Below are 21,573 nucleotides of genomic sequence, written 5' to 3'. Positions count from 1 at the left end.
GAAACCCCAATCCCTTAAGCCAATTTCCTCTACCTTCAAAATAAATTCAGAATTAAGGGGCGTCCCAGTGGCATAGTGGTTAAGTTCACATGTTCCACTTCAGTGGCCTGGCGTTCAGAGGTGTGGATCCTGGGTGTGTACCTACACACCGTTTATCAAGCCATGCTGTGGCAGGCATCTCACGTACCAAGTGGAGGAAGATGGGCATGGATGTTAGCCCAGGGCCAACTTTTCTCGGCAAAAAGAGGAGGATTGGCAACAGATGTTAGCTCAGGGCTAATCTCCCTCACCAAAAAACAAACAAACAAACAAACATATATTCAGAATTAAAACACTTCTCACTCTTTCCACTCTATCAGGCTGGTCTGAGCTGGATTAATCTAACCATTTTGGTCGCTCTTTACTGTCTAACTTACCCCCTGAGTGATCTCAACCATATTATAACTTTATCATCTACATACTGATGACTCTTAATTCTTCATCTTGAGTTCTCACCTCTCCTCTAATATCCAGACTTGTGTAGCCAACTACCAATATCTTGATATCTCCACTTGAATGTCTAATAGACATCTTAGACTTAACATGTCCAAAACTGAAACCCCATCTTCCCCTCAAAACCTGTGGCTCTAAGTCTTCCCATTTCATTAAATGACAATTCTGTCTTTCCATTGGTTCAGATCAAAAACCTTGGAATCATCTTTTTCTTCTTTTTTTTCCTCCCATCCATCATCTAGACCATCAACAAATCCCACTGGATATACTCTAAAAATATATTCAGAATATGACCACTGTTCACCACTTCCATCTATACCATGCTGGTCCAAGCTACCGTCATCACAACACCTCTCAACATAATTACTGCACTTCTTCCCAGATCATATCCCTGATTCCTCCCTTGCCTCCTTACAGTCTCTTCTCAACACAGCTATCAGAATGATCACATTAAAATGTATGTCAGATCATGTCACTCCTCTGCTCAAAATCGTCCAATGGCTTCCCAATCCACCTGAAGTCCCTACAATGACCTATAAGGCCCAACATGATCTGCTTCCCCCCTCCTCCCACTTTTAACTTTCTGACCTTTTCTCCTACCCTTCTCCCTGCTGCTCACTGAACTCTAGTATACCAGCAGTCTTGCTGTTGTTGATCACGCTAAATACACTCTCCCTTCAGGGCCTTTATCTTTGCTGTTTCTTTTTCTTGAAATTCCCTCCCCTTCCTCCCATACTCTTTCCATAGTTGCCACAGTCATTCTCATCCCTCAGGTAGCAAATTATATGTCACTGCTTCAGGAAGGTCTATTCACTTCTCCCTCCACCCTGTCACATTATCCTCTTCTGCTTCCTTTATAGGACTTACTGGTTTTGTAAATATATATTCATCTACTATTTTTCTTGCTTATTACCTGTCTTCTCCCCTAGACTAAAATTTATGGGGCCAGGGACCACATTGGTTTTATTAACCAACTTGCACTGCATTATTTATTAGTGACCCCAAACTTTTTTTCTTGTTTTTTTAGACATTTGTATTTCTTCTTTCATAAATTTCCTGTCTATATACTTACACATTTTTTCTTTTGCAATGGCCACTCTTTTTTGTAAGAACCTTTCATACAGTAACGATATTATATGTGTTACACAATCTTTTAGGGTCTCATATTTTTCTTTTAAACTGAGAAAAACCTATCCCCACCCTGATTCCAGATAAAAGTTCACTTATATTTTCTTTTAGTTTTTTTTATTTTTAAGCTATTTTACCATTAATACATTTGTAATTTATTTTAGCATGTGGTAATAGATAGAGATCTAATTTTATGTTTTTCAAGGAATAATGACTTGTCCTAAAATAGTATATTGATCAATTTTTCTTTTCTTCTGCTGAAATGCTAGATTTTTCTAATATTACACTTTTATATACACTCAGTGTTAGAGGCAAGAGTCAAGATTACAATGCTATGGTGATGGTATTAATTCAGGAGCATAAGAAAGCCTGGCTCTTATTACTCACTCCTTTCCTTGAGGCTCCTGAACTAAGGAAACTATAAAGAATAGTAGCCATATGAAAATCAAAGTACCAGTTCTTTATTAGCTGAGCCAGTGTCCACTCCCCTATTGCAGAACTCTGATAACAAATGAATTCAAGAACAAAGCTTTGACTTAAAGTTCTAAGCAAGGCTTCTTCTTTCTAGCACTTTGAAACTATGATGGTTAGATCTACAGTGCAGACACTGTTCTAATATACATAAGCAGTTCACCCAGTTGCAGGCACAGGTCAACTTACCACATGGAAGCAAGTAGTGCAATAGGGAGTGCTGAGATGAAAGAAACAGTGACCCTGCCCACTAGTAAAACATTGTTCAACAAACGTCCTTGGTTCTGACTAATCAGATTAATAACATCTCCCTTGTGAGAAACTTTAAGGAAGGAGGTAGAAGGAAGAAGTGTGGGCTAGTAATGGAGTAGTTGCATTCCTACTGCTGTTGACAAAGGCAGAAGTTAGGGTCTGTTTCAGGGACATTTGTTTAGTCCTATTGATTCTTTTTTTACAGTACCATGCTGCTTTAATTATTGTAATATATTATTGAGTTGTGCTAGTCTTCTGTCATTCATATTTTAAAATAACTTTTGGCTTTTCTTGTCCAGGTATTCTTTATTCTTTCAAATGAACTTTATGTACAACCACTTCACTTAAGTACAAAAATGCCCAGTTGTGATTTTGATTAGAACTACCTTAAATCTATAAGTTATTTAAGATAGATCACCTTTTCTTAAATAATGGTATTTTCCAAAGTTTCATTCTCAGTTCAATATTATAGTCACTCTACACACTATCTCACTGGGTGATCGCATACATAATCACAATTTCAACTTTCTTCTATGGTAGTTACCGATAACTGTTAAATCTCTATGCTTATTCCAGGTGTCTCTTCCAAATTACAAACCTACACTCAAATTGAGTGTAAACTCCTATTTTTATATGATCTCTCATTTTCACCTGGATGTCTTACAAGTACCTCATATCCAAGACATTCAAAATTGAACTTAATATCTCCCCCCTTTAAACAAACAAAAGCATTCCCTGTTTCCTGCATTTTTATGCTTCTTCGTGAGTAGTACCACCATTCAGGCACTTAATTAAGAAACCTGTTTGTTATCTTTAACTCCACCATGTCCCTTATCCCCTCAGCATCTGTTCAATCATCATATCCTATTGATTCTCCTTTAACATCTCTCAAACCTGTATAATTCTTTCAATACTCATTTCCTACCACCTTTGTTAAAGCCATTATCATCACTTGTATGGATTACTACAACAACATTCTAACTTGTTTCCCTGCTTCCAATGTATCCTGTCTCTCCTTTTAGTCATTTATTGATGATTTTCGTACCTGGAACACCATCTTCCTTTCCAACCCAATCCCCAGCATTCCTCTGAGTGACTTCAAAGTCTGTGTGGATGACTCATACAACACTCTAGCCTATTAGTCCTTTGAGCTTCTCAATTCCAGTATCCTTCACCTCCACTTTACTTTATCCCCTGGTCAAACCCCAGACCTTCTCATCACATGAAATTTCTCTGCCTAAGTCTTAAAATTAAACCACACTCATGGTTTCCACTCCCACATCTCCCAATTACTCTTTAGTTCACTCTAATCTGGCTTCTTTTCCCACCAATTTATTAAAATCACCAGCCACTCCCTTGTTGCCATATCCAATTGGAAATTTTCTGTTCTTATCTTATTTAACCTCTCTGAAGCAGCTGAAACTGTTGACCTCTTCATCCTTGAAATGATCTCCTTCTTAACATCTTTGTACCATCCTCTTCTTGTTTTCCTTCTAACGTCTTTCTCACTTTTTCTTAGGCTTACTTTTCAATGAGTACCTCCCTTAAAAATTGGTCTTCCTCAGGGTCTTATCCTAGGATTCTTACTGTCTCATATAATATACTATTCCAGGTGACTGTGTTCACTCCTTTGCCTTCAATTACTACTTAAATGTTGATGTGTCTCACATCTATTCCTTCAGATCATACCTTTCTCCTGAGCTCCAGACATTTATGTCTATTAGATACCTCTATTTGGTTGTCTTACAGACATCTCAAATTTGAAAGCAAACTCATCATTATCCAATCTCCCCCATCCCAAATCAGCATCTTCCCACATTCTCTATCTTGGTGAATGACATCACCGTTTACCTGGTTGCCCAAGCCAAAAATTGGGGATCACTTTAGCATTTTCCAAAACCATGAATGTCTTCAAGAATCCTTCTCTTTCTCCCCTTCAATATCCAATTAATCTCCAAATCATGTTGATTCTACCTCACTGATTTTTTTAGAATGTACCCCCTTTCCTCTACTCCAACTTTCATCTCTCCTAATATTGAGTCTTCATACATTGCATTCTCTACATCTGGAACTTCCTTTCCCTGGTTTTTTTTTTTTTCCATATTATCCCTTCACTTGTATGCTTCTTTCTCATCCTTTAGATCAGTGGCTCTCAAAGTGTAGTTCCTGATCCAGCAACATCCGAATGAACTGGGAACTTGTTTGAAATAACAAATTATTGAGCCCCATCCCAGACCTAGTGAATCAGAGGTTCTGGGGATTGATCCCAGGAATCGATGGTTTAACAAGCCTTCCAGGTGATTCTGATGCATGCTAAAGTTTGAGAACTACAGATTTAGTTCTCAGCTGAGATATCACCTACTCTGGGAAACCACCCTTAACTATCCAAACACTAGATTAGATCCTCTATTCCATACCTCCCTTGCACACTTTAAAAACTCCCATTTAACACTTAAAACTTTGCATTATAATTATAAGTTTACTTACTATTCTATCATAATAGCCCAAGACTTTTAGATCTTTTTTTTTTGGGGGGGGGAGGGAGAGCAGCCCTGAGCTAACATCCGTGCTAATCCTCCTCTTTTTGCTGAGGAAGACTGGCTCTGAGCTAACATCTATTGCCAATCCTTCTCCTTTTTTTCTTCCCCAAAACCCCAATAGATAGTTGTGTGTCATAGTTGCACACCCTTCTAGTTTCTGTATGTGGGAGGCGGCCTCAGCATGGCCAGAGAAGCAGTGTGTCGGTGTGCACCCGGGATCTGAAACCGGGCCACCAGTAGTGGAGAACGTGCACTTAACCACTAAGCCACCGGGCCGGCCCTAGCCCAAGACTTTTAAAGGTAGGAACAAGTATTATTTCCCACTGCATCCATAACTTCTAAAGTTGTTCCTGCACCCACTAGGCCTCCAGCAAGTATTTATTCAATGAACAAATGAATGGAAGAGAATGTGGTCAAGATTATGGTCACCCTACATTTAGTATTAGGAGCTTAATATATGACTGGGGTTAAGATTTAGTCTGTACCAAAGGGACAAGAACTTTAACTATGGCTGGAGATAAGGATCAGTTTGTGATCTGGGACAGGTCATTCTCTGGCCATGATTAGGAGCTCAGACTATAGTGAAGGTTAACTTCTGATCTAGAGAGGGTTAGAAGCTCAATCCATATTCAAGGTTAAGACTGGTATAAAGCTCCATGTGTGACCAGTGTTAAGGATATAGAAAAGACCTAAAGTAGGTAGCCTGTTCTGAGATTGAGAGAACTAGTATTTCATAGGGAGAAACTCAGGCTGTGGCTTAGTTCTGGATAATATTCTTGTTTCAGTTCTCTAATAGCATAATTTTTTAAAGGAGTAAGCCATAGGGCTGAAGCAGAGGTACTGCACATCTTTTGTCCCGTCACTAAGTGTTCTCACTCACCAGGCTCAGCAGCCAGTGGCCAGCCAGTGCTAGATTCTAGTACTCCATGGGCGTGCACAGAGTAGGAACGGCTGGCATTGTTCTTGAACACCACAGTTAGGATATCACCAACCTCTCCTGTGAGAAGTGGACCTAATATATACAGAAGAAAGAAAAGTTTCATTAGTGGGGTATTGAAACAGGGACATCAAAGGCATTAAAGAAAGGAACATACATAGAAGCTCCCTAGAATTAGGGGTTTGCCCTGAGATAGGATCCTTCTGAGACTGAAAGTCATCTCTGGCACCATTTTTAGACTCAGAAGCCCTTAAACAGATATTGCTGCCCACAGGATGAGGATACTTCAACAACAACATTGTGCCTCAAATTACCCTCACTTTTCTCTCCCGAACTCTCTCTATATAATAGCCCAAGTTTCTAGATAATCAGAGTTCTGTGCAATCACTATTGATAAAGAGTGAGTTTGGCATAGAGTACAGAATTCCTGGGCTCTCTTCAAGGTGCAGTGGGTCCCTTCAGTGTGAGGACAAGAATAAAAATACTTACTGGCCCCTACATAAGTGAAGAATCTGTAGCAATAATTAAACTGGGGTACAAGGGTAATACTGGTTCCCTGTACCATTTTTTTCTACTCTTTGATGTTCCTAAATTCCCTTGTCTTTTGCATTTGTAAAAGACCCTATCACCCTCAGAGAGCCCTAGACATAGAGGCCTGGAAAAACCTGGTTCAGGTTGCAGCGGAATTCATGAATTTCCCTCTTTGATTGCTTATTGTTTTGGCTAATTTATAAAATATGACTATAGTTCCAGTATATCATAGGGAAAAACTGATAATGGGAAATAAGGAGGCCTTCCTGACATAACATAGCCTCCCTAGGAGCAGCACAGGCTTCTAGACACTAGGAAGGAAGTGGAATTCCCTTACCTAAGATTCCTAAGTGCTCCTCTGGTCCAGTCCTTGGCCGAGGGATCCTGAATGTACCATCTGTGTACTCCCTGAATACAGCTTTCTTGTATCTGGAACCCAGGAGCCCATCCTTATCACTCAGGAAGATGTGACCATAACTAGAGGAATCCAAAGAGAAGTATCAACACCTGGCCCTCAACCCCTCATTTTCAGATATGGGGAAGCTAAGTCAGACTCAGTCTCATGTCACAAATAGAATAAGGAGGGGACCTATTCCTTCTAATGTCAGACTGCCCACCACATTGGCTGCTTAACTGCAATTAAAGATGGCAGATTTAAATATATATTTATGTTTCCTTGTTTTTCATCATCCATATATGAATTTGTAGTACAATTAATATGGTAAGAGCACTGAAATAAGAATCAGAAGCCTTGGGCTCTAGCTTCAGCCTTAATGATATCTTAGATGGAATTAGTTTGACAAAAGGACAAGGGACAAGATAGCAGGAAAGTACAAACTGATCCTACTGCTGGGGGGTAAGGAATGGGGAGATGTAGGGAGGAAATGAGATCTTACAGATTTCTCTTTGTGGGATGCTTTCCTGTTTAAAAAGAGCTTTATTATTCATTTTTTCATTTTACATTTCCAATAGGCTGATGAGGTAGATATGTCCGAGAAGTGTAATCAGCAGTTCAGAGGTGATTGAACTTATCTTCATTGATACTGTCGGCCAGAAAGGGAGCCAGGACATGTATTCAAGTCTGTTGCTCCTTTCCAACCACCTTCTAGTACAATTCAACTATAACACATCACTTTAAAGATGAGTAAACCAAGGCCCAGAGAAGGGAAGTCACTTTTTCTAAGTTGCAGAACAAGTTAGCAAGAGGGCTTCAAACTTCAACAACCAACATAAAGGGTAAACATTGGCAAAGGGTAGTGAGAGCACCAAAAGTAAACTATAGTAAAAATTGCTAAACTGTACCTCAGTTTCCATTCTCTCCTCCTTTTTTAGTAATAGAATCATCTAGGTTTTAGCTGAGCACATGGCTGCCTAGATTACACTTTCCAGACTTTCTTGAAGCTAGGTATGGCCATATGAATAAACTCAGGATAATTGGGTACGATAGAAAGTGATATATACAAATTCCAGGTCATTGCCTTTCAGACAATGCTGCTTGCCCCGGACTTCATTCCCCTTTCGTGATAGCTGGGAATGACTACAACTAAAACAGGATCTTAGTTCCAGAGATGAAAGCACCTGGACTGCTCATATTTTACTATTATGTGAGCAAGAAATAAAATTCTAACTTTTTTAAGCCATTCTGTTTTGGGATTTTTCTGCTATACAGCTTAGCCTGCACCTTAATAACATTTTGTCAAAGGACAGCTGAGCTAGGGGTATTTAGTGCCTTGAGTAAGTCCTCTATAAAATTTAAGTCCCAGTATAGGTGCTTCTGGTTAACCAAAGGAAAGGAGGCAAAGATTAAGAGCATGAGGGTGTGCGTAAGTTCTTTTACTTTAGCCCATAATATAGCAATATAGAAGCACTGAGTTCCAGCTTACCTGCAGTCTAGTCCCTGCTCCAGATTTATTGGTATCTTATTTGGTGACATTAGAGAAGTGCCTCCTCATCTCAGAATTTCAGTGTCCAACTTATCTGTCAAATGGTTCAGAGTCTCTGAAAGTGTGATCTCTTATTTTTTTGAAGCCTTACCTGTCCTTCTCAGATTGGTTGTGCCATTCAAGTTCCCAGCTCCTGTCAGGGCAATAATCCCATTCCACCTCTTCTGCCATGATGTAGTAGACTCTTGCAGCCTGATAGCGTTGATGAGGGGTGGCTTGGCGGCTAGGACACTGGGAGACATTATAAGTTGCCCTCATCCCTGCTTCTCTATGGCTGCCTGCCTGGCAGTAAATCTCAAATGTCCCTGAGGAAGGAATAGAGAGCAGAACTTGAATCAGAATACCACTGGGTAGATTGGTGTCAAGATGTCAGCATAGGCGGACTCTGAACTCACCTCCTCCCACAGACACAACAGACTTACAACTACTCTTAGAAAAATTACCCCTGAAGAGAACTGAAAAGTGGACACAAGGAACCCCTGCAATATATGACAGTCCTGACTGAGGAGGAAGAGACAGAAATTCCTTTCTGGAGAGGAAAAAGCCACTTTTGCAAGCTGCAGCACTTCATGGCTGCCTGGGAGCAATCCAAAGGTATGCAGCCTTCCCTGGAGGAGTAGGGGACCTGAGTGGGAGGGGGTTGTCACTATAAGCACTTTTTGGACCCAGCACAACCAAGATGAGTGTCATAATATCTGGCTTTGCTGGCTACTAACAAAAATGAGGATTACCCCCAGAAAACCAGTCAGACATAAGGAAAAAAAGAGCCAGCTCTTAAAGGACCCACACACAATTTCACCCATTCTGGAAAGCAACCTAAAATCACCAGAAAGAAAGGTACGCAGTCCTTTGGTGAAAAGAGACCAACCTGATAGGCCCTGGGTGCATCTTGGTGAGAGGCAAGACCTCTCCAGGGACAGAGACATTAGTGGTAGCCATTGTTATGACCTAGTGCAGGTGTGCTGACACAGACACTGGCAGACGCCATTGCAGTTCTTCCTCTGGCCTATTAGCACAGGGGTCTGCCCCACCCACTAGAGCATCAATTTAATCCAGCACAGCCAGTGCAGGCAGCCTGCCCCAGGTACTGGCCCAACCCAATAGCAATCCTTCAGGCAACTTGTGGGTCTTCATAGGCTAGGTGCCTGGATTCATTGCAGCAAGGCAAGTGGGTCCACCTCTGTGGGGCAGGCCATGTGCGAGGAGCAGGTGGAGTGTGTGAGGCATTGGTAGAGTATGCAGGGTCTGTGCTGTGGGGTGACTGGGTCCACTTCACGGGGTCAGGGCATATGCACAGGGCAGGACTGTTTTGAAAGTATGTGTTGCCCTCTGGGCAGTGGGGTTTGTCAGCTGCAGAAGACTTGTGCTTCTCAAACAGCCAGATAGGGGATCAGCCACACCTTCCAAAGCCTTTAACAATTGGGTGCTCCCCTGCCTGGGGCCAACTGCACCGAGCTGCAATCCTGAGAGAGTTGACAAGAGCCTTATGGACCAGAAGCCTATAGCAGTTGTAAGCCTCTGAGCCTAATAAGCAGCCACACTGGGGGCCTACTCACTTAACAGAAAAACTGCAACAGGAATGTGCTATTAGAAATTGCAGCCAACTGTGCTAGGGCTCCCCATGCTTGATAAATTGACTGAGGGGTCCATAGCAGCCACACACAGATGAGCATTACAACCAGCCAGCCAGGGGGACAGCTCAGCATCCCTGGGCATCTACAGCAAGAGCAACCCTCCCACAACAGAAGGACACACATAGCCTACATGAGGGTCACTCCTGGAACATTTGGAACTGGTGATGACAGGGAAGCAAACTGTTGGGCCTTATAAGACATCTGTTACATAAGGTCACCTCTCCAAGATCAGAAGAAGTAGCTGACATACCTAATACATAGATATAAGCACAGAGAAAGAGGCAAAATGAGGAGGCAAAGAAATATGTTCCAAGTAAGAGAACAGGACAAAACTTCAGAAAAAGAACTAAATGAAACAGAAATGAGAAATCTATCTGACAAGAGTTCAAAGAGTCATAAGGATACTCACTGATCTTGGGAAAAGAATGAATGAACTCAGGGAGAATGTCAACAACGAAATGGAAAATATAAAAAAGAACCAATCAGAAATGAAGAATACCATACTGGAAATGAAAAATTCACTAGAGGGACTCAAGAGCAGAGTAGAGAATACAGAAGAAGGGATCAGTGAGCTGGTCAAAAGACTAGAGGAAATCACCCAAGCTGAACAGATAATAGAAAAAAAGAATTAAAAAGAGGACAGTCTAAGGGACATCTGGGACAACATCAAGTGCACTAACATCCATGTTATAGGTGTCCTGGAAGGAAAAGAGAGAGACAAAGGGACAGAGAAACTATTTGAAAAAATAAGAGCTGAAAACTCTCCTAACATATGGAGGGAAACTGACATCCAGGTACAGGAATCACAGAGAGCACCAAACAAGATAAACCTAAAGAGGCCCAGAGCAAGACACATCATAATTAAAATGTCAAGAATTAAAGATAAAGAGAGAATTCTAAAAGCCACAAGAGAAAGGCAACAAGTTACATAAAAGGAAACCCCATAAGGCTATAGGCTAACTTCTCAGTGGAAATCTTACAAGCTCGAAGAGAGTGGCACGATATATTTAAAGTGCTGAAAGGAACAAACCTACAGCCAAGAATACTCTACCTGGCAAGGTTATCATTCAGAATGGAAGGAGAGATAAAGATTTTCCCAGACAAGCAAAAATTATAGGAGTTTATCACCAAGAAACCAGTCCTACAAGAAATGCTAAATGGACGTATTAAAGGGGGAAAGAGAAGACCACAAATAGGAAAATATGTCTATTTCCATGATAAGAGGATAACAGATACAAATGCACAAAAAAGAGCTTAGATATGATATAAAAAACATAACATATGGGAGGAGGGGAGTAAAAGAGTAGAGCTTTTAGAAAGAGATCAAGCTAAAGAGACCATCAACTTAATATAGATTCCTATATACATAGGTTATTATATATGAACCTCATGGTAATCAAAAACCAGAAACCTATAATAAATACACAAAAAACTAAGAGAAAGGAACCCAAACATAAGACTAAAGAAAGCCATCAAACCACGAGGGAAGAGAGCAAGAGAAGAAGAAAGGAACAGAGATGAAATACTAAAACACTCAGAAAAGAATTAACAAAATTGTAATAAGTACGTACTTATCAATAGTTACTTTAAATCTTAATGGACAAAATGCTCCAATCAAAAGGCATAGGGTGGCTGATTGGATAAAAAAACAAGACCCATATATATGCTGCATACAAGAGACACACTTCAGACCTAAAGACACTCACAAAGAGAAAGTGAAGGGATGGAAAAAATACTCCATGCAAACAGCAATGAAAAGAAAGCTGGGGTAGCAATACTCATGTCAGAGGAAATAGACTTTAAATCAAAAGCTGTAACAAGGGACAAAGAAGGGAACTACATAATGATCAATGGAACAATCCAACAAGAGAATATAACACATGTAAATATCTATGCACCCAACATAGGAGCACCTAAACATATAAAGCAATTAGTAACAGACATAAAAGGAGAAAGAGACAGTGACACAATAATAGTAGGGGACTTTAACACTCCACTCACACCAATGGATAGATCATCCAATATAGATAGAAGATCAATAAGGAAACATTGGCCTTAAATGACACACTAGGCCAATGGACTTAGTAGATATATACAGAACATTCCACCCATAAACCGAAGAATACACATTCTTTTCAAATGCACATGGAACATTCTCCAGGATGGATCACATTTTAGGCCAGAAAACAAGTCTCAATAAATTTAAGAAGATTGAAGTAATACCAAGCATCTTTTATGACTGCAACAGTATGAAACGGGAAATCAAGTACAGGAGGAAAATCAGAAAAGCCACAAATACACAGAGATTAAACAAAATGTTACTGAACAATGATTGGGTCAATGAAGAAATCAAAGAAGAAAGGCAAAAATACCTGGAGAGAAACGAAAATACGACATGCCAGAATTTATAGGAAACAGCAAAAGCAGCTCTGGGAGGGAAGTTTATAGCAATACAGACCTACCTTAAAAAACAAGAAAAATCTCAAATAAACAGTCTAACAGTGCAACTAAAGAAAGTGGAAAAAGAAGAACAAAGCCCCAAATCAGTAGAAGGAGGGAAATAATAAAAATCAAAGCAGAAATAAATAAAATAGAGACCAAGAAAACAGTAGAAAATATCAATGCAACCAAGACTTGGTCCTTTGAAAAGATAAACAAAATTGACAAAACTTTAGCTAGACTCACCAAGAAAAAAAGAGAGAAGGCTCACATAAATAAAATCAGAAATGAACGAGGAGAAATTACAACAGACACCTCAGTAATACAAAAGATTATAAGAGAATACTAGAAAAAGCTATATGCCAACAAATTGGATAATCTAGAAGAAATTGATAAATTCTTAGAATCATACAACCTTCCAAATCTGAATCTGAAGAAATGGAAGAAATAGACAGTTTGAATAGACCAATCACCAGAGAGGAGATCGAAACAGTAATCATAAACCTCCCCAAAAATAAAAGTCCAGGGCCAGACAGCTTCCCTGGTGAATTCTCCCATACATTCAAAGAAGAATTAATACCTATCATTCTCAAACTCTTCCAAAAAATTGACGAGGAGGGGAAGCTTCCTAACTTGTTCTATGGAGCCAACATTACTCTGATACCAAAACCAGACAAGGACAACACAAAAAAAGAAAATTACAAGCCAATATCACTGATGAACGTTGATGCAAAAATGCTCAACAATATAATAGCAAATAGAATACAACAATACATTAAAAGGATCATACACCATGATCAAGTGTGATTTATTCCAGGGATGCAGGGATCGGTCAACATCCACAAATCATTCAACATGATACATCACATTAACAAAATGAGAAATAAAAACCACATGATCATCTCAATAGATGCAGAGAAAATATTTGACAAGATACAGCATCCATTTATGAGAAAAACTCTGAATAAAATGGGTATAGAAGGAAAGTACCTCAACATAATAAAGGCCATATATGAAAAACCCACAACTAATATCATTCTCAATGGTGAAAATCTGAAAGTTATCCCTCTAAGAACGGGAACCAGACAAGGATGCCCCCTTTTACCACTCCTATTTACATAGTATCAGAAGTCCTAGCCAGAGCAATCATGCAAGAAGAAGAAATAAAAGGGATCCAAATTGGAAAAGAAGAAGTGAAACCATCACTATTTGCAGATGACATTATATTATACATAGAAAATCCTAAAGAATCTACTCAAAAACTTTTGGAAATAATAAATGAATATAGTAAAGTTTCAGGATAGAAAATCAACATACAAAAATCAGTTGCATTTCTATACATTACTAACGAAGTAGCAGAAAAAGAAATTAAGAATGCAATCCCGTTTACAATTGCAACAAAAAGAATAAAATATCTAGGAATAAACTTAACCAAAGAGGTGAAAGATCTGTACACTGAAAACTATAAAACATTGTTGAAAGAAATTGAAGAAGTCATAAAGAAATGGAACGATATCCTATGCTCTTGGATTGGTAGAATTAACATAGTTAAAATGTCCAAACTTCCTAAGGCAATCTACAGATTCAACGTAACCCCTATCAAAATTCCAACAATGTATTTCACGGAAATAGAACAAAGAATCCTAAAATTTATATGGAACAACAAAAGACCACGAATAGCCAAAGCAATCCTGAGAAAAATGAACATCTGGAGGTATCACACTCCCTGATTTCAAAATATACTACAAAGTTATAGTAACCAAAACAGCATGGTACTGGCACAAAAACAGACACACAGATCAATGGAATAGAATCGAAACCCCAGAAATAAACCCACACATCTATGGACAGCTAATCTTCGACAAAGGATCCAAGAACATACAACGGAGAAAGGAAAGTCTCTTCAACAAATGGTGTTGGGAAAACTGGACAGCCACATGCAAAACAATGAAAGTAGACCATTCCTTTACACCATACACAAAAATTAACTCGAAATGGAGTAAAGACTTGAATGTGAGACCTGAAACCATGAAATTTCTAGAAAAAAACATAGGCAGTAAGCTCTTCGACATCGGTCTTAGCAACATATTTTCAAGCAGCATGTCTGACAATACAAACAATGGAAAAGATAAATAAATGTGACTACATCAAACCAAAAAGTTTCTGCACAGCAAAGGAAACCATCAACATAATGAAAAGACAACCTAACAACTGAGAGAGGATATTTGCAAACCACATATCTGACAATGGGTTAATATCCAAAAAATATAAAGAACTCATACATCTCAACAACATAAAAACTAACAACCCAATTAAAAAATGAGCAAAAGGCCTGAATAGACATTTCTCCAAAGAGGATATACAGATGGCCAACAGGCACATGAAAAGATGTGCAACATCATTAACTATCTGGGAAATGCAAATCAAAACTACAATGAGATATCCCCTCACTCCCATCAGAATGGCTATAATTAACAAGACAGGAAACAACAATTGTTGGCGAGAAGGGAACTCTCATACACTGCTGGTGGGAGTGCAAACTGGTGCAGCCATTGTGGAAAACAGTATGGAGATTCCTCAAAAAATTAAGAATAGAACTACCATATGACCCAGCTATTCCACTGCTAGGTATTTATCCCAACAATATGAAAACATGGATGCGTAAAGAAACATGCACCCCTATGTTCATTGCAGCATTATTCACAATAGCCAAGACTTAGAAGCAACCTAGGTGCCCATTAAGTGACGAATGGATATAGAAAATGTGGTATATATACACAATGGAATACTACTTAGCCATAAGAAATGATGAAATCTTGCCATTTGTGACAACACGGATGGACCTTGAGGGTATTATGCTAAATGAAATAAGTCAGAGGAAGAAAGTCAAATACCGGATGATCTCACTCATAGGTAGAAGATAAAAACAACAACAAACAATCACATAGAGACTGAGATTGGATTGGTGGTTACTAGGGTGAAAGGGATGATTAGGCACATGCGTGTGGTGATGGATTATAATTAGTCTTTGGGTGGTGAACATAATGTAGTCTATACAGAAATCAAAATATAATGATGTACACCTGAAATTTATATACTGTTGTAAACTAATCTTACTCAATTAAAAAAAAAGAATACTGTGTAGCACCTGGAAGATTTCTCGCCTCTTTCTATGCATACAGCAGAGACTGGGTTGTTTCAAATAAGGTTCTTCTATACATTAGATAAAAGATTATTATAAATTTATTGAGAGCAATGAGCATAGAGGTTGTGAGCTCCAAAGCCACACTGTCTGGGTTTAAAACTAAACTCTGCCACTAGGATGACCAACTCTTCATTATTTACGTGGGCTTCCCCAATTTTAGCACTGAAAGTTCCATATCCCTGGAGGCTCCCCAGTTCTGAGCAAACTGGAATGGTTGGTCACCCTATCTGACACTTATTAGCTATATAACCTTGAGGCAATTTTTAAACCTCTGTATGTTTCAGTTCTCTCATGGTAAAATAGAGATCATTTTACTTCATTGAGTTGCTTTATAGTTAAATACAATAATGTGCACACATTGTTTAGCACAGTATATAGTAAACATTCAATAAGTGAAGCTATAAATAAATAAATAAAGCTGTAATAATTATTAATCCAAGGAAAGCATTGAGCAGTTGTCTCCCTTTTCTACCAAGTACCAAAGAAATAAAGGTGGGCTTAAATAGATATACAAAAAAAGAACTTCTTGATCACAAGGATGCTTACATCAGAGAACCTTGGAATGGCCTTCCCTAGGTTTTTACAATGAAATGTTTGGTTATCAGTCTTAAATATCTGAGTTGTGGAGCTGCCTGCACCTGACATGAAGCTCCAGGTTTCTATGCCAGGGACACTAAAGCTCATAGACTGTTGAATAGGAGAAGCTAATTTTCTTAGAACATTTTTTCATCATTCCTTCCCTTGATGCCCACTGCCTATCCCATCACTACAAACTCTTCTTCCTGGCTTTTAAAGGCCTCTGTGAGCTGGCTCCGAACTGTTGACCCAATCCTACTTTCCAATTTGTCCCAAATTCAACCAGTGCTCCAACTAAATCTGTCCCTGACTGTCCCTCTCACATATTTTATTCCTACCTTGGAATTTTCCCTCATATTGTTACTGTCTTTCTGGAATGTACCCGCCCATCCCTCTCCCAAATATCTATGAGAGGTCACTCATTCTCCAAGGCCTAATTTATGTTTCTTCTCTTCCAGAAAGCCTTCCCTGACTATTCTGGTCCTCATTGACCTCTACATTCTTCACCTCTCTACTCCTAAAACACTTTACATCTAAACAACATGGTTAAGGACTAAGTGTTTCTCTCTTTAAAAAACAATCCTTTCAACTAATTTATAGACTTCTTGAAAGAAAGAGTCTACATTTTTCTTTCCATATCTGCTTCCTAACGCTTCTGTTTCTCTTACTTCTCACACTTATTCCATCAGTAAATCCTATCAGTTCTTCCTTCAAAATTATCCTTCCATTTACACTCTCACTTCCATAGTCAAAGCCACCATTATCTCTCACCTGGAAAACTTCAATAGTGTCCCAACTGTCCTCTCTGCTTACTTCCCCTTCCCTCTTCAACAATTCTCCACACAGGATCCAAGGTCCTCTAACAAATATGACCCAGAGCACATTAGGTCCTTGCTTTACATGCTTCATTAATACTCAGAATACAATTCAAGATTTTGACTATGGTCTACAAGGCCCTACATAATATGACTCTTGCCAACCTCTATGACCTCATGTCATTTCAGTCTTCTGCTAGCTCACTACACTCCAATCATACTGACCTTCTTTCTGACCCTTGAACATGCTTGTTCCCACCTTAGGACATTTGCCCTTGCTGGTCTGTCCCCTTGTAATGTTCTGCTCAAGAGACCTTCATATAGCTCCTTCCTCCTCATTATTTAGGTCTCAGTTTTAATGTCACATTCTCAAAGAGGTCTTCTCTGAGCACGATCTCTAAAGTAATGCCCCTAGCATTTTATCACATCACTGTATTTTACTTCCTTAATGATATATATCATGATCCGAAATTAACTTATTATTTTATGTATGTTTTTATGTTTATTGCAGATCTCCCCTGAGAGTAAGGATCATGTCCATCTTTTCACCTTTCTACCCTATCTTAGCACATGGAAGGCATGCAATAAATATGTGTTGAGTAAATGAATGTGTGTGCAAGTGAATGACTGTATACACTATCCAAAAGTCATAGCACAGGAGTTAGCGTGGAGAAGAAAGCGTGATGATCACCGGAGGGGATGAGAACAAATAGAAGACATTCTGGGAGACTCATGTCCCCTTGGACTAGCATATCATCTGAATTTTCTCATATGGATATTGTTGTGCAAGCATGTTCTTTTTCAATATTCTCTATTCTTTGTATCTGACTCTCCTGCTACCTCTTTGACCAATCCTTTTCTATCTCCTTGTTCTGGCTTCTCTTCTCCCTCCTATCTCTTACATGCTGATTTCTGCCTTAAGTTTTCTTTCCTATCACTTTGTATGCTTATGGACTTGAACTATGAGAACACCCAAATCTCTCTCTCTAGCCTGGAATTTTCCAAGCATTACAATTCTACCCACAGCTACCTACTGTAAAATCCACACCACCTGGCTTTCACCAGGAACTTAAAACTCAATGTGCCCTCAAATAAGTACTTTCTACCCAAACCTCACTCCTCTGCCCTTGCATCTGTGTTTGTTCATTTGGTTAATGACACCACTATCCATCTAGGGCAAAAGCTGGAAACCTCAGACATCCTTTCTTCTTGCTCAGCCCTTCAGCAAAGCCCTGTCATTTATATCTCAAATATCCTTTAACTCTGCCCCTTCTCTCCATCCCTATTGCTCCACCCATGGGCAGGCTCTCATTGCCTCTTGCAAGAGCATCCTGCTCTTCCTCCCCTTAAACCCTACTTCTTGATGTTCCTCAACAGGGCTGATATTAGCATTTTATGTGAGATTATTCTTCATTGTTTAAGACTGTCCTACATACTGCAGAAAGTTTTAGCATTTCTGACCCCCACCCTCTAAAAGACAATATTACTCCTTGCAAATCCCCAGTCACTGTGACAAGTAAAAGTACCTCTGCACATTTTCAAACACCTTTTAGCATACTATCTAGAGTTGAGAACCACTGAATCAAATCAGTCTGTGCAACTTTCTCCAGGCAGATGCTGCTTTCTAAGTCACTGCCCATATGGTTCCTACTGCCTATAATGTCCTCTTCACCACCCATCCCTTTTCTTTGCCTGGTGACAGTTTACTCATTCTTAAAAGCTCAGTTTGAATGTCTGCTTTCCTAGGGAAGCTTCACTCCACAAGTCAAGCAGAATTGGTTATAGCTTCCTGTGTGTTACCATAGCTCTTGTCAGATAGTATCATCATAGCATTGTGAATGCTGTTTACATACCTATCTCCTATTCACACTAACTGTGATCTGCCTCATTCATTCTCACATCACTAGCATCTAGACCAACAAGTGGAAGAAAACAGATGTCTACTAAGTTTTGGGAAAATGTAATTGTAAAGGTAAGGGAAAATAAAAAGAAGTGAGGAAAAATAGAGAGGAAGACAAGGAGAGAGGAAAGAAAAGATGCAGATTGAAGGAAAAGGAAAAAGAAGCAAAAGAAAAAAAAACATGAGGAGGGGAAAAATAAAGAAGAAAGAAAAAGGAGCAAGGAAGATAAAGAAATAGAAAGAAAGAAGGGAGGGAAATGGAGATAAGGGAAGTCAAAAAAGGGGAGGGAAAATTAAAGGAAAAAAGAAAAGAAAAAAAGAAGGGAGAAAAGAGAGACAAGGGAAGGAAAAGAAGAAAGAAAAAAGAAGGAAGAGAAAAAAGGAGAGAGAAAAAGAATGGTAGGAGGAAATCAAAAAGAAAAGGCAAAGAGCAAGATGGGAGAAAAACAAACAGAAGGAAAAAAAGGACAGAATGAATAAAGAACAGGAAAAAAAAGAAGAGAGATATAAAAAGGGAGTCAAGAAAAAAAGAACGGAAGAAAAGAAGAGGAAAAATGAGAAAAAGGAGGAAAATGAGTGGGGAAAGACAAGAGGGTGGAAAAGGGGGGAAAAGGGGGACTAATGAATAAAGAGCGAGCTCCAATGGTGAAAGAGAGGAAAGAAACCCTGAGTGACGAGGGTAGTAATAAATATTCTTCTCGTCGCTGCTGAGAAATTGAACATGAATTTGGTGGAAAATAACACATTTCAAGCTCTAGCCTTTTCATCTGCCACTTTTCTTGGCTATTAAAGCTCTAGTATCAGTAGTTCTATTGGAAGAGCTGAGGTATATTATGCAGGATGATATCTTTGAATACAATATATCATTTCTATTAAATGTAATATAGGCTTATTAAAATTTAAAGCAAAGAGAAAAGAGGATTAAAAAATCACCAATAAACTCGCACAACTCAAACACTTAACATTTTGCTGCATTTTTTTCTGGGCATTTGTTTTTCTATTTTGTTAAACATAGTTGTAGACATCCACCACACAATAAGTTGAATCTCCATGGTGATGTTTTAAAGTCATCTGCAAAGCTGCTCAATTACCTATGTATATATACTGTTGAGGCCCAGGGCAGGCCACCTCAAAATATTTCACAATAGCATATTGATTATTTTGAATGAAAGTTACTTGAGAAGCAAAAAGGGCATTCTGACCCTCCTGTCTCTGTTCCCCCCTGAAAGCAGGAAATAAATCTCCCATGCAAAAAGGAGATAAATAAATCTCCCTGCATCCTTATCACCAGAACTAGGGAATTCAGGACCAAGAAGCCTGCATACACAAACCTTGCTAATTTACTACCTCAAACTTAAACTCTGCTTAAATTCCTCACTAACTACGTACCTCAAACCTAAGTTTCTTTGTCTTGTCAATTCTTCACAAATTTATGTTTCTTCAAGTAAAAGATATATATACTGCTTGCTTTGTTCACTCTCCGAACATCATTTCTTTATGGTCTCCAATAAGTACATATTAAACTGAGTTTTTCTCCTGTTAATCTGGTATTGTGTCAATTTTACTATTAGTCCAGCCATAAGAACACAAGAAGGGAAGAAATGGGATTTTTCCCTACCCAGACATTACCAATCCCCATAACTACTCCTTTCTATAGAATCCAAAAGCCAGATTCTGGTCCTGGCTTTTTTTAACTCGGGACTTTTGCTCTGTCTTTGGAGAGCTACTCACAATGGTCGCTCTCAATCTTAATGAGAGACCAATCCCCCAGAGGTGGAATGAAGGAGACCTCAAGTTCAAGAGATCATCTAGGAGTACAAATCAATAGGAATTGATGGAGAAGGGGAAGAAGGTAAAGAAAAAATAGAGCCAACATTTCTAACCTCAGCAAATCATTTCCCCCCTCCAGGTCTGTCTGCTTCTTACATTAGTAAAATAAGTGAATTGAAATTATCTCAATGGGGATCTACTAGTTCCAATGTTCTATGTCTTGGGAATTCTTCAGAAAGAGGAAAGAGTTTTGAAAGGTCTGGAAAATGCAAAGGTAAAAAGAGTTTGGGATTTTTCTAGTAAGAAAACTCAGGAATCTTGACCAAGAATAATCTTTCAAGCCTTTACTCTTATAAACCCATTCACTTACTCTACTCCCCATACTACCAATCAGAATGTTTTCAAGCCATCTACAGCCACCTTCCTTGGGCCTCAATGTGATAGAAAAATAAAGTCATTCATCTAAAGTAAGAGTAAGCCCTGGGGAGGCAGATAGACCTATTCCTGCAAAAGCTGGGGAGCCTGGTTAATTTATTAGGAGGGAGATTAAATCTAGGGTTTGGCTTTGGAACCAAGGTGAGAGAGAAGGGTCTTTCTTATTCAGAAGTTCCCCCAACCCAGGCCTCACTATAAGCACTTGTTTCTGTTCTTCCTTTCAGCTCCATTAACTGTTGTTTCTAATTTGCTAACAATAACTCTCTCTGACCAAGAAAGTATCCCAGGTACATGGGCAAAAATGAGGACCCAAAAAGTCCACGGAGACCACCTTTATGTCAAGTATTTGCCAAACCAAGTTACAGGCTGAAACAAATGTCGAGGAGACTTGTTTTGTTTAGGGATCTTTTTCCCAACTATGAATGGAATTTACAGAACTGAAATATTATTTTAGTAGGAACTTCATGGAACCAACAGATTTTTCTTACAAACACTATCACCACCT

General features: G+C 39.0%; 1 protein-coding gene across 9 annotated transcripts in view; it reads right to left on the bottom strand.

The window, feature by feature from the left end:
- Nucleotides 1–21,573, bottom strand: part of HEPH (hephaestin) — a 153,984-nt gene that overhangs the window by 94,105 nt on the left and 38,306 nt on the right. For all 9 annotated transcript variants that reach the window (XM_058536031.1, XM_058536032.1, XM_058536037.1 and 6 more), the window contains 3 exons: nt 8,386–8,599; nt 6,689–6,828; nt 5,764–5,895 (listed from right to left, as the gene is read on the bottom strand). In XM_058536031.1, coding sequence (XP_058392014.1) covers nt 5,764–5,895; nt 6,689–6,828; nt 8,386–8,599 — 486 coding nt within the window. The remainder of the gene's footprint in view (nt 1–5,763; nt 5,896–6,688; nt 6,829–8,385; nt 8,600–21,573) is intronic.

Source organism: Diceros bicornis, chromosome X (genome assembly GCF_020826845.1).
Source record: "Diceros bicornis minor isolate mBicDic1 chromosome X, mDicBic1.mat.cur, whole genome shotgun sequence".
Lineage (NCBI taxonomy): Eukaryota > Metazoa > Chordata > Mammalia > Perissodactyla > Rhinocerotidae > Diceros > Diceros bicornis.
This window is presented reverse-complemented; position numbering and strand designations above follow the sequence as displayed.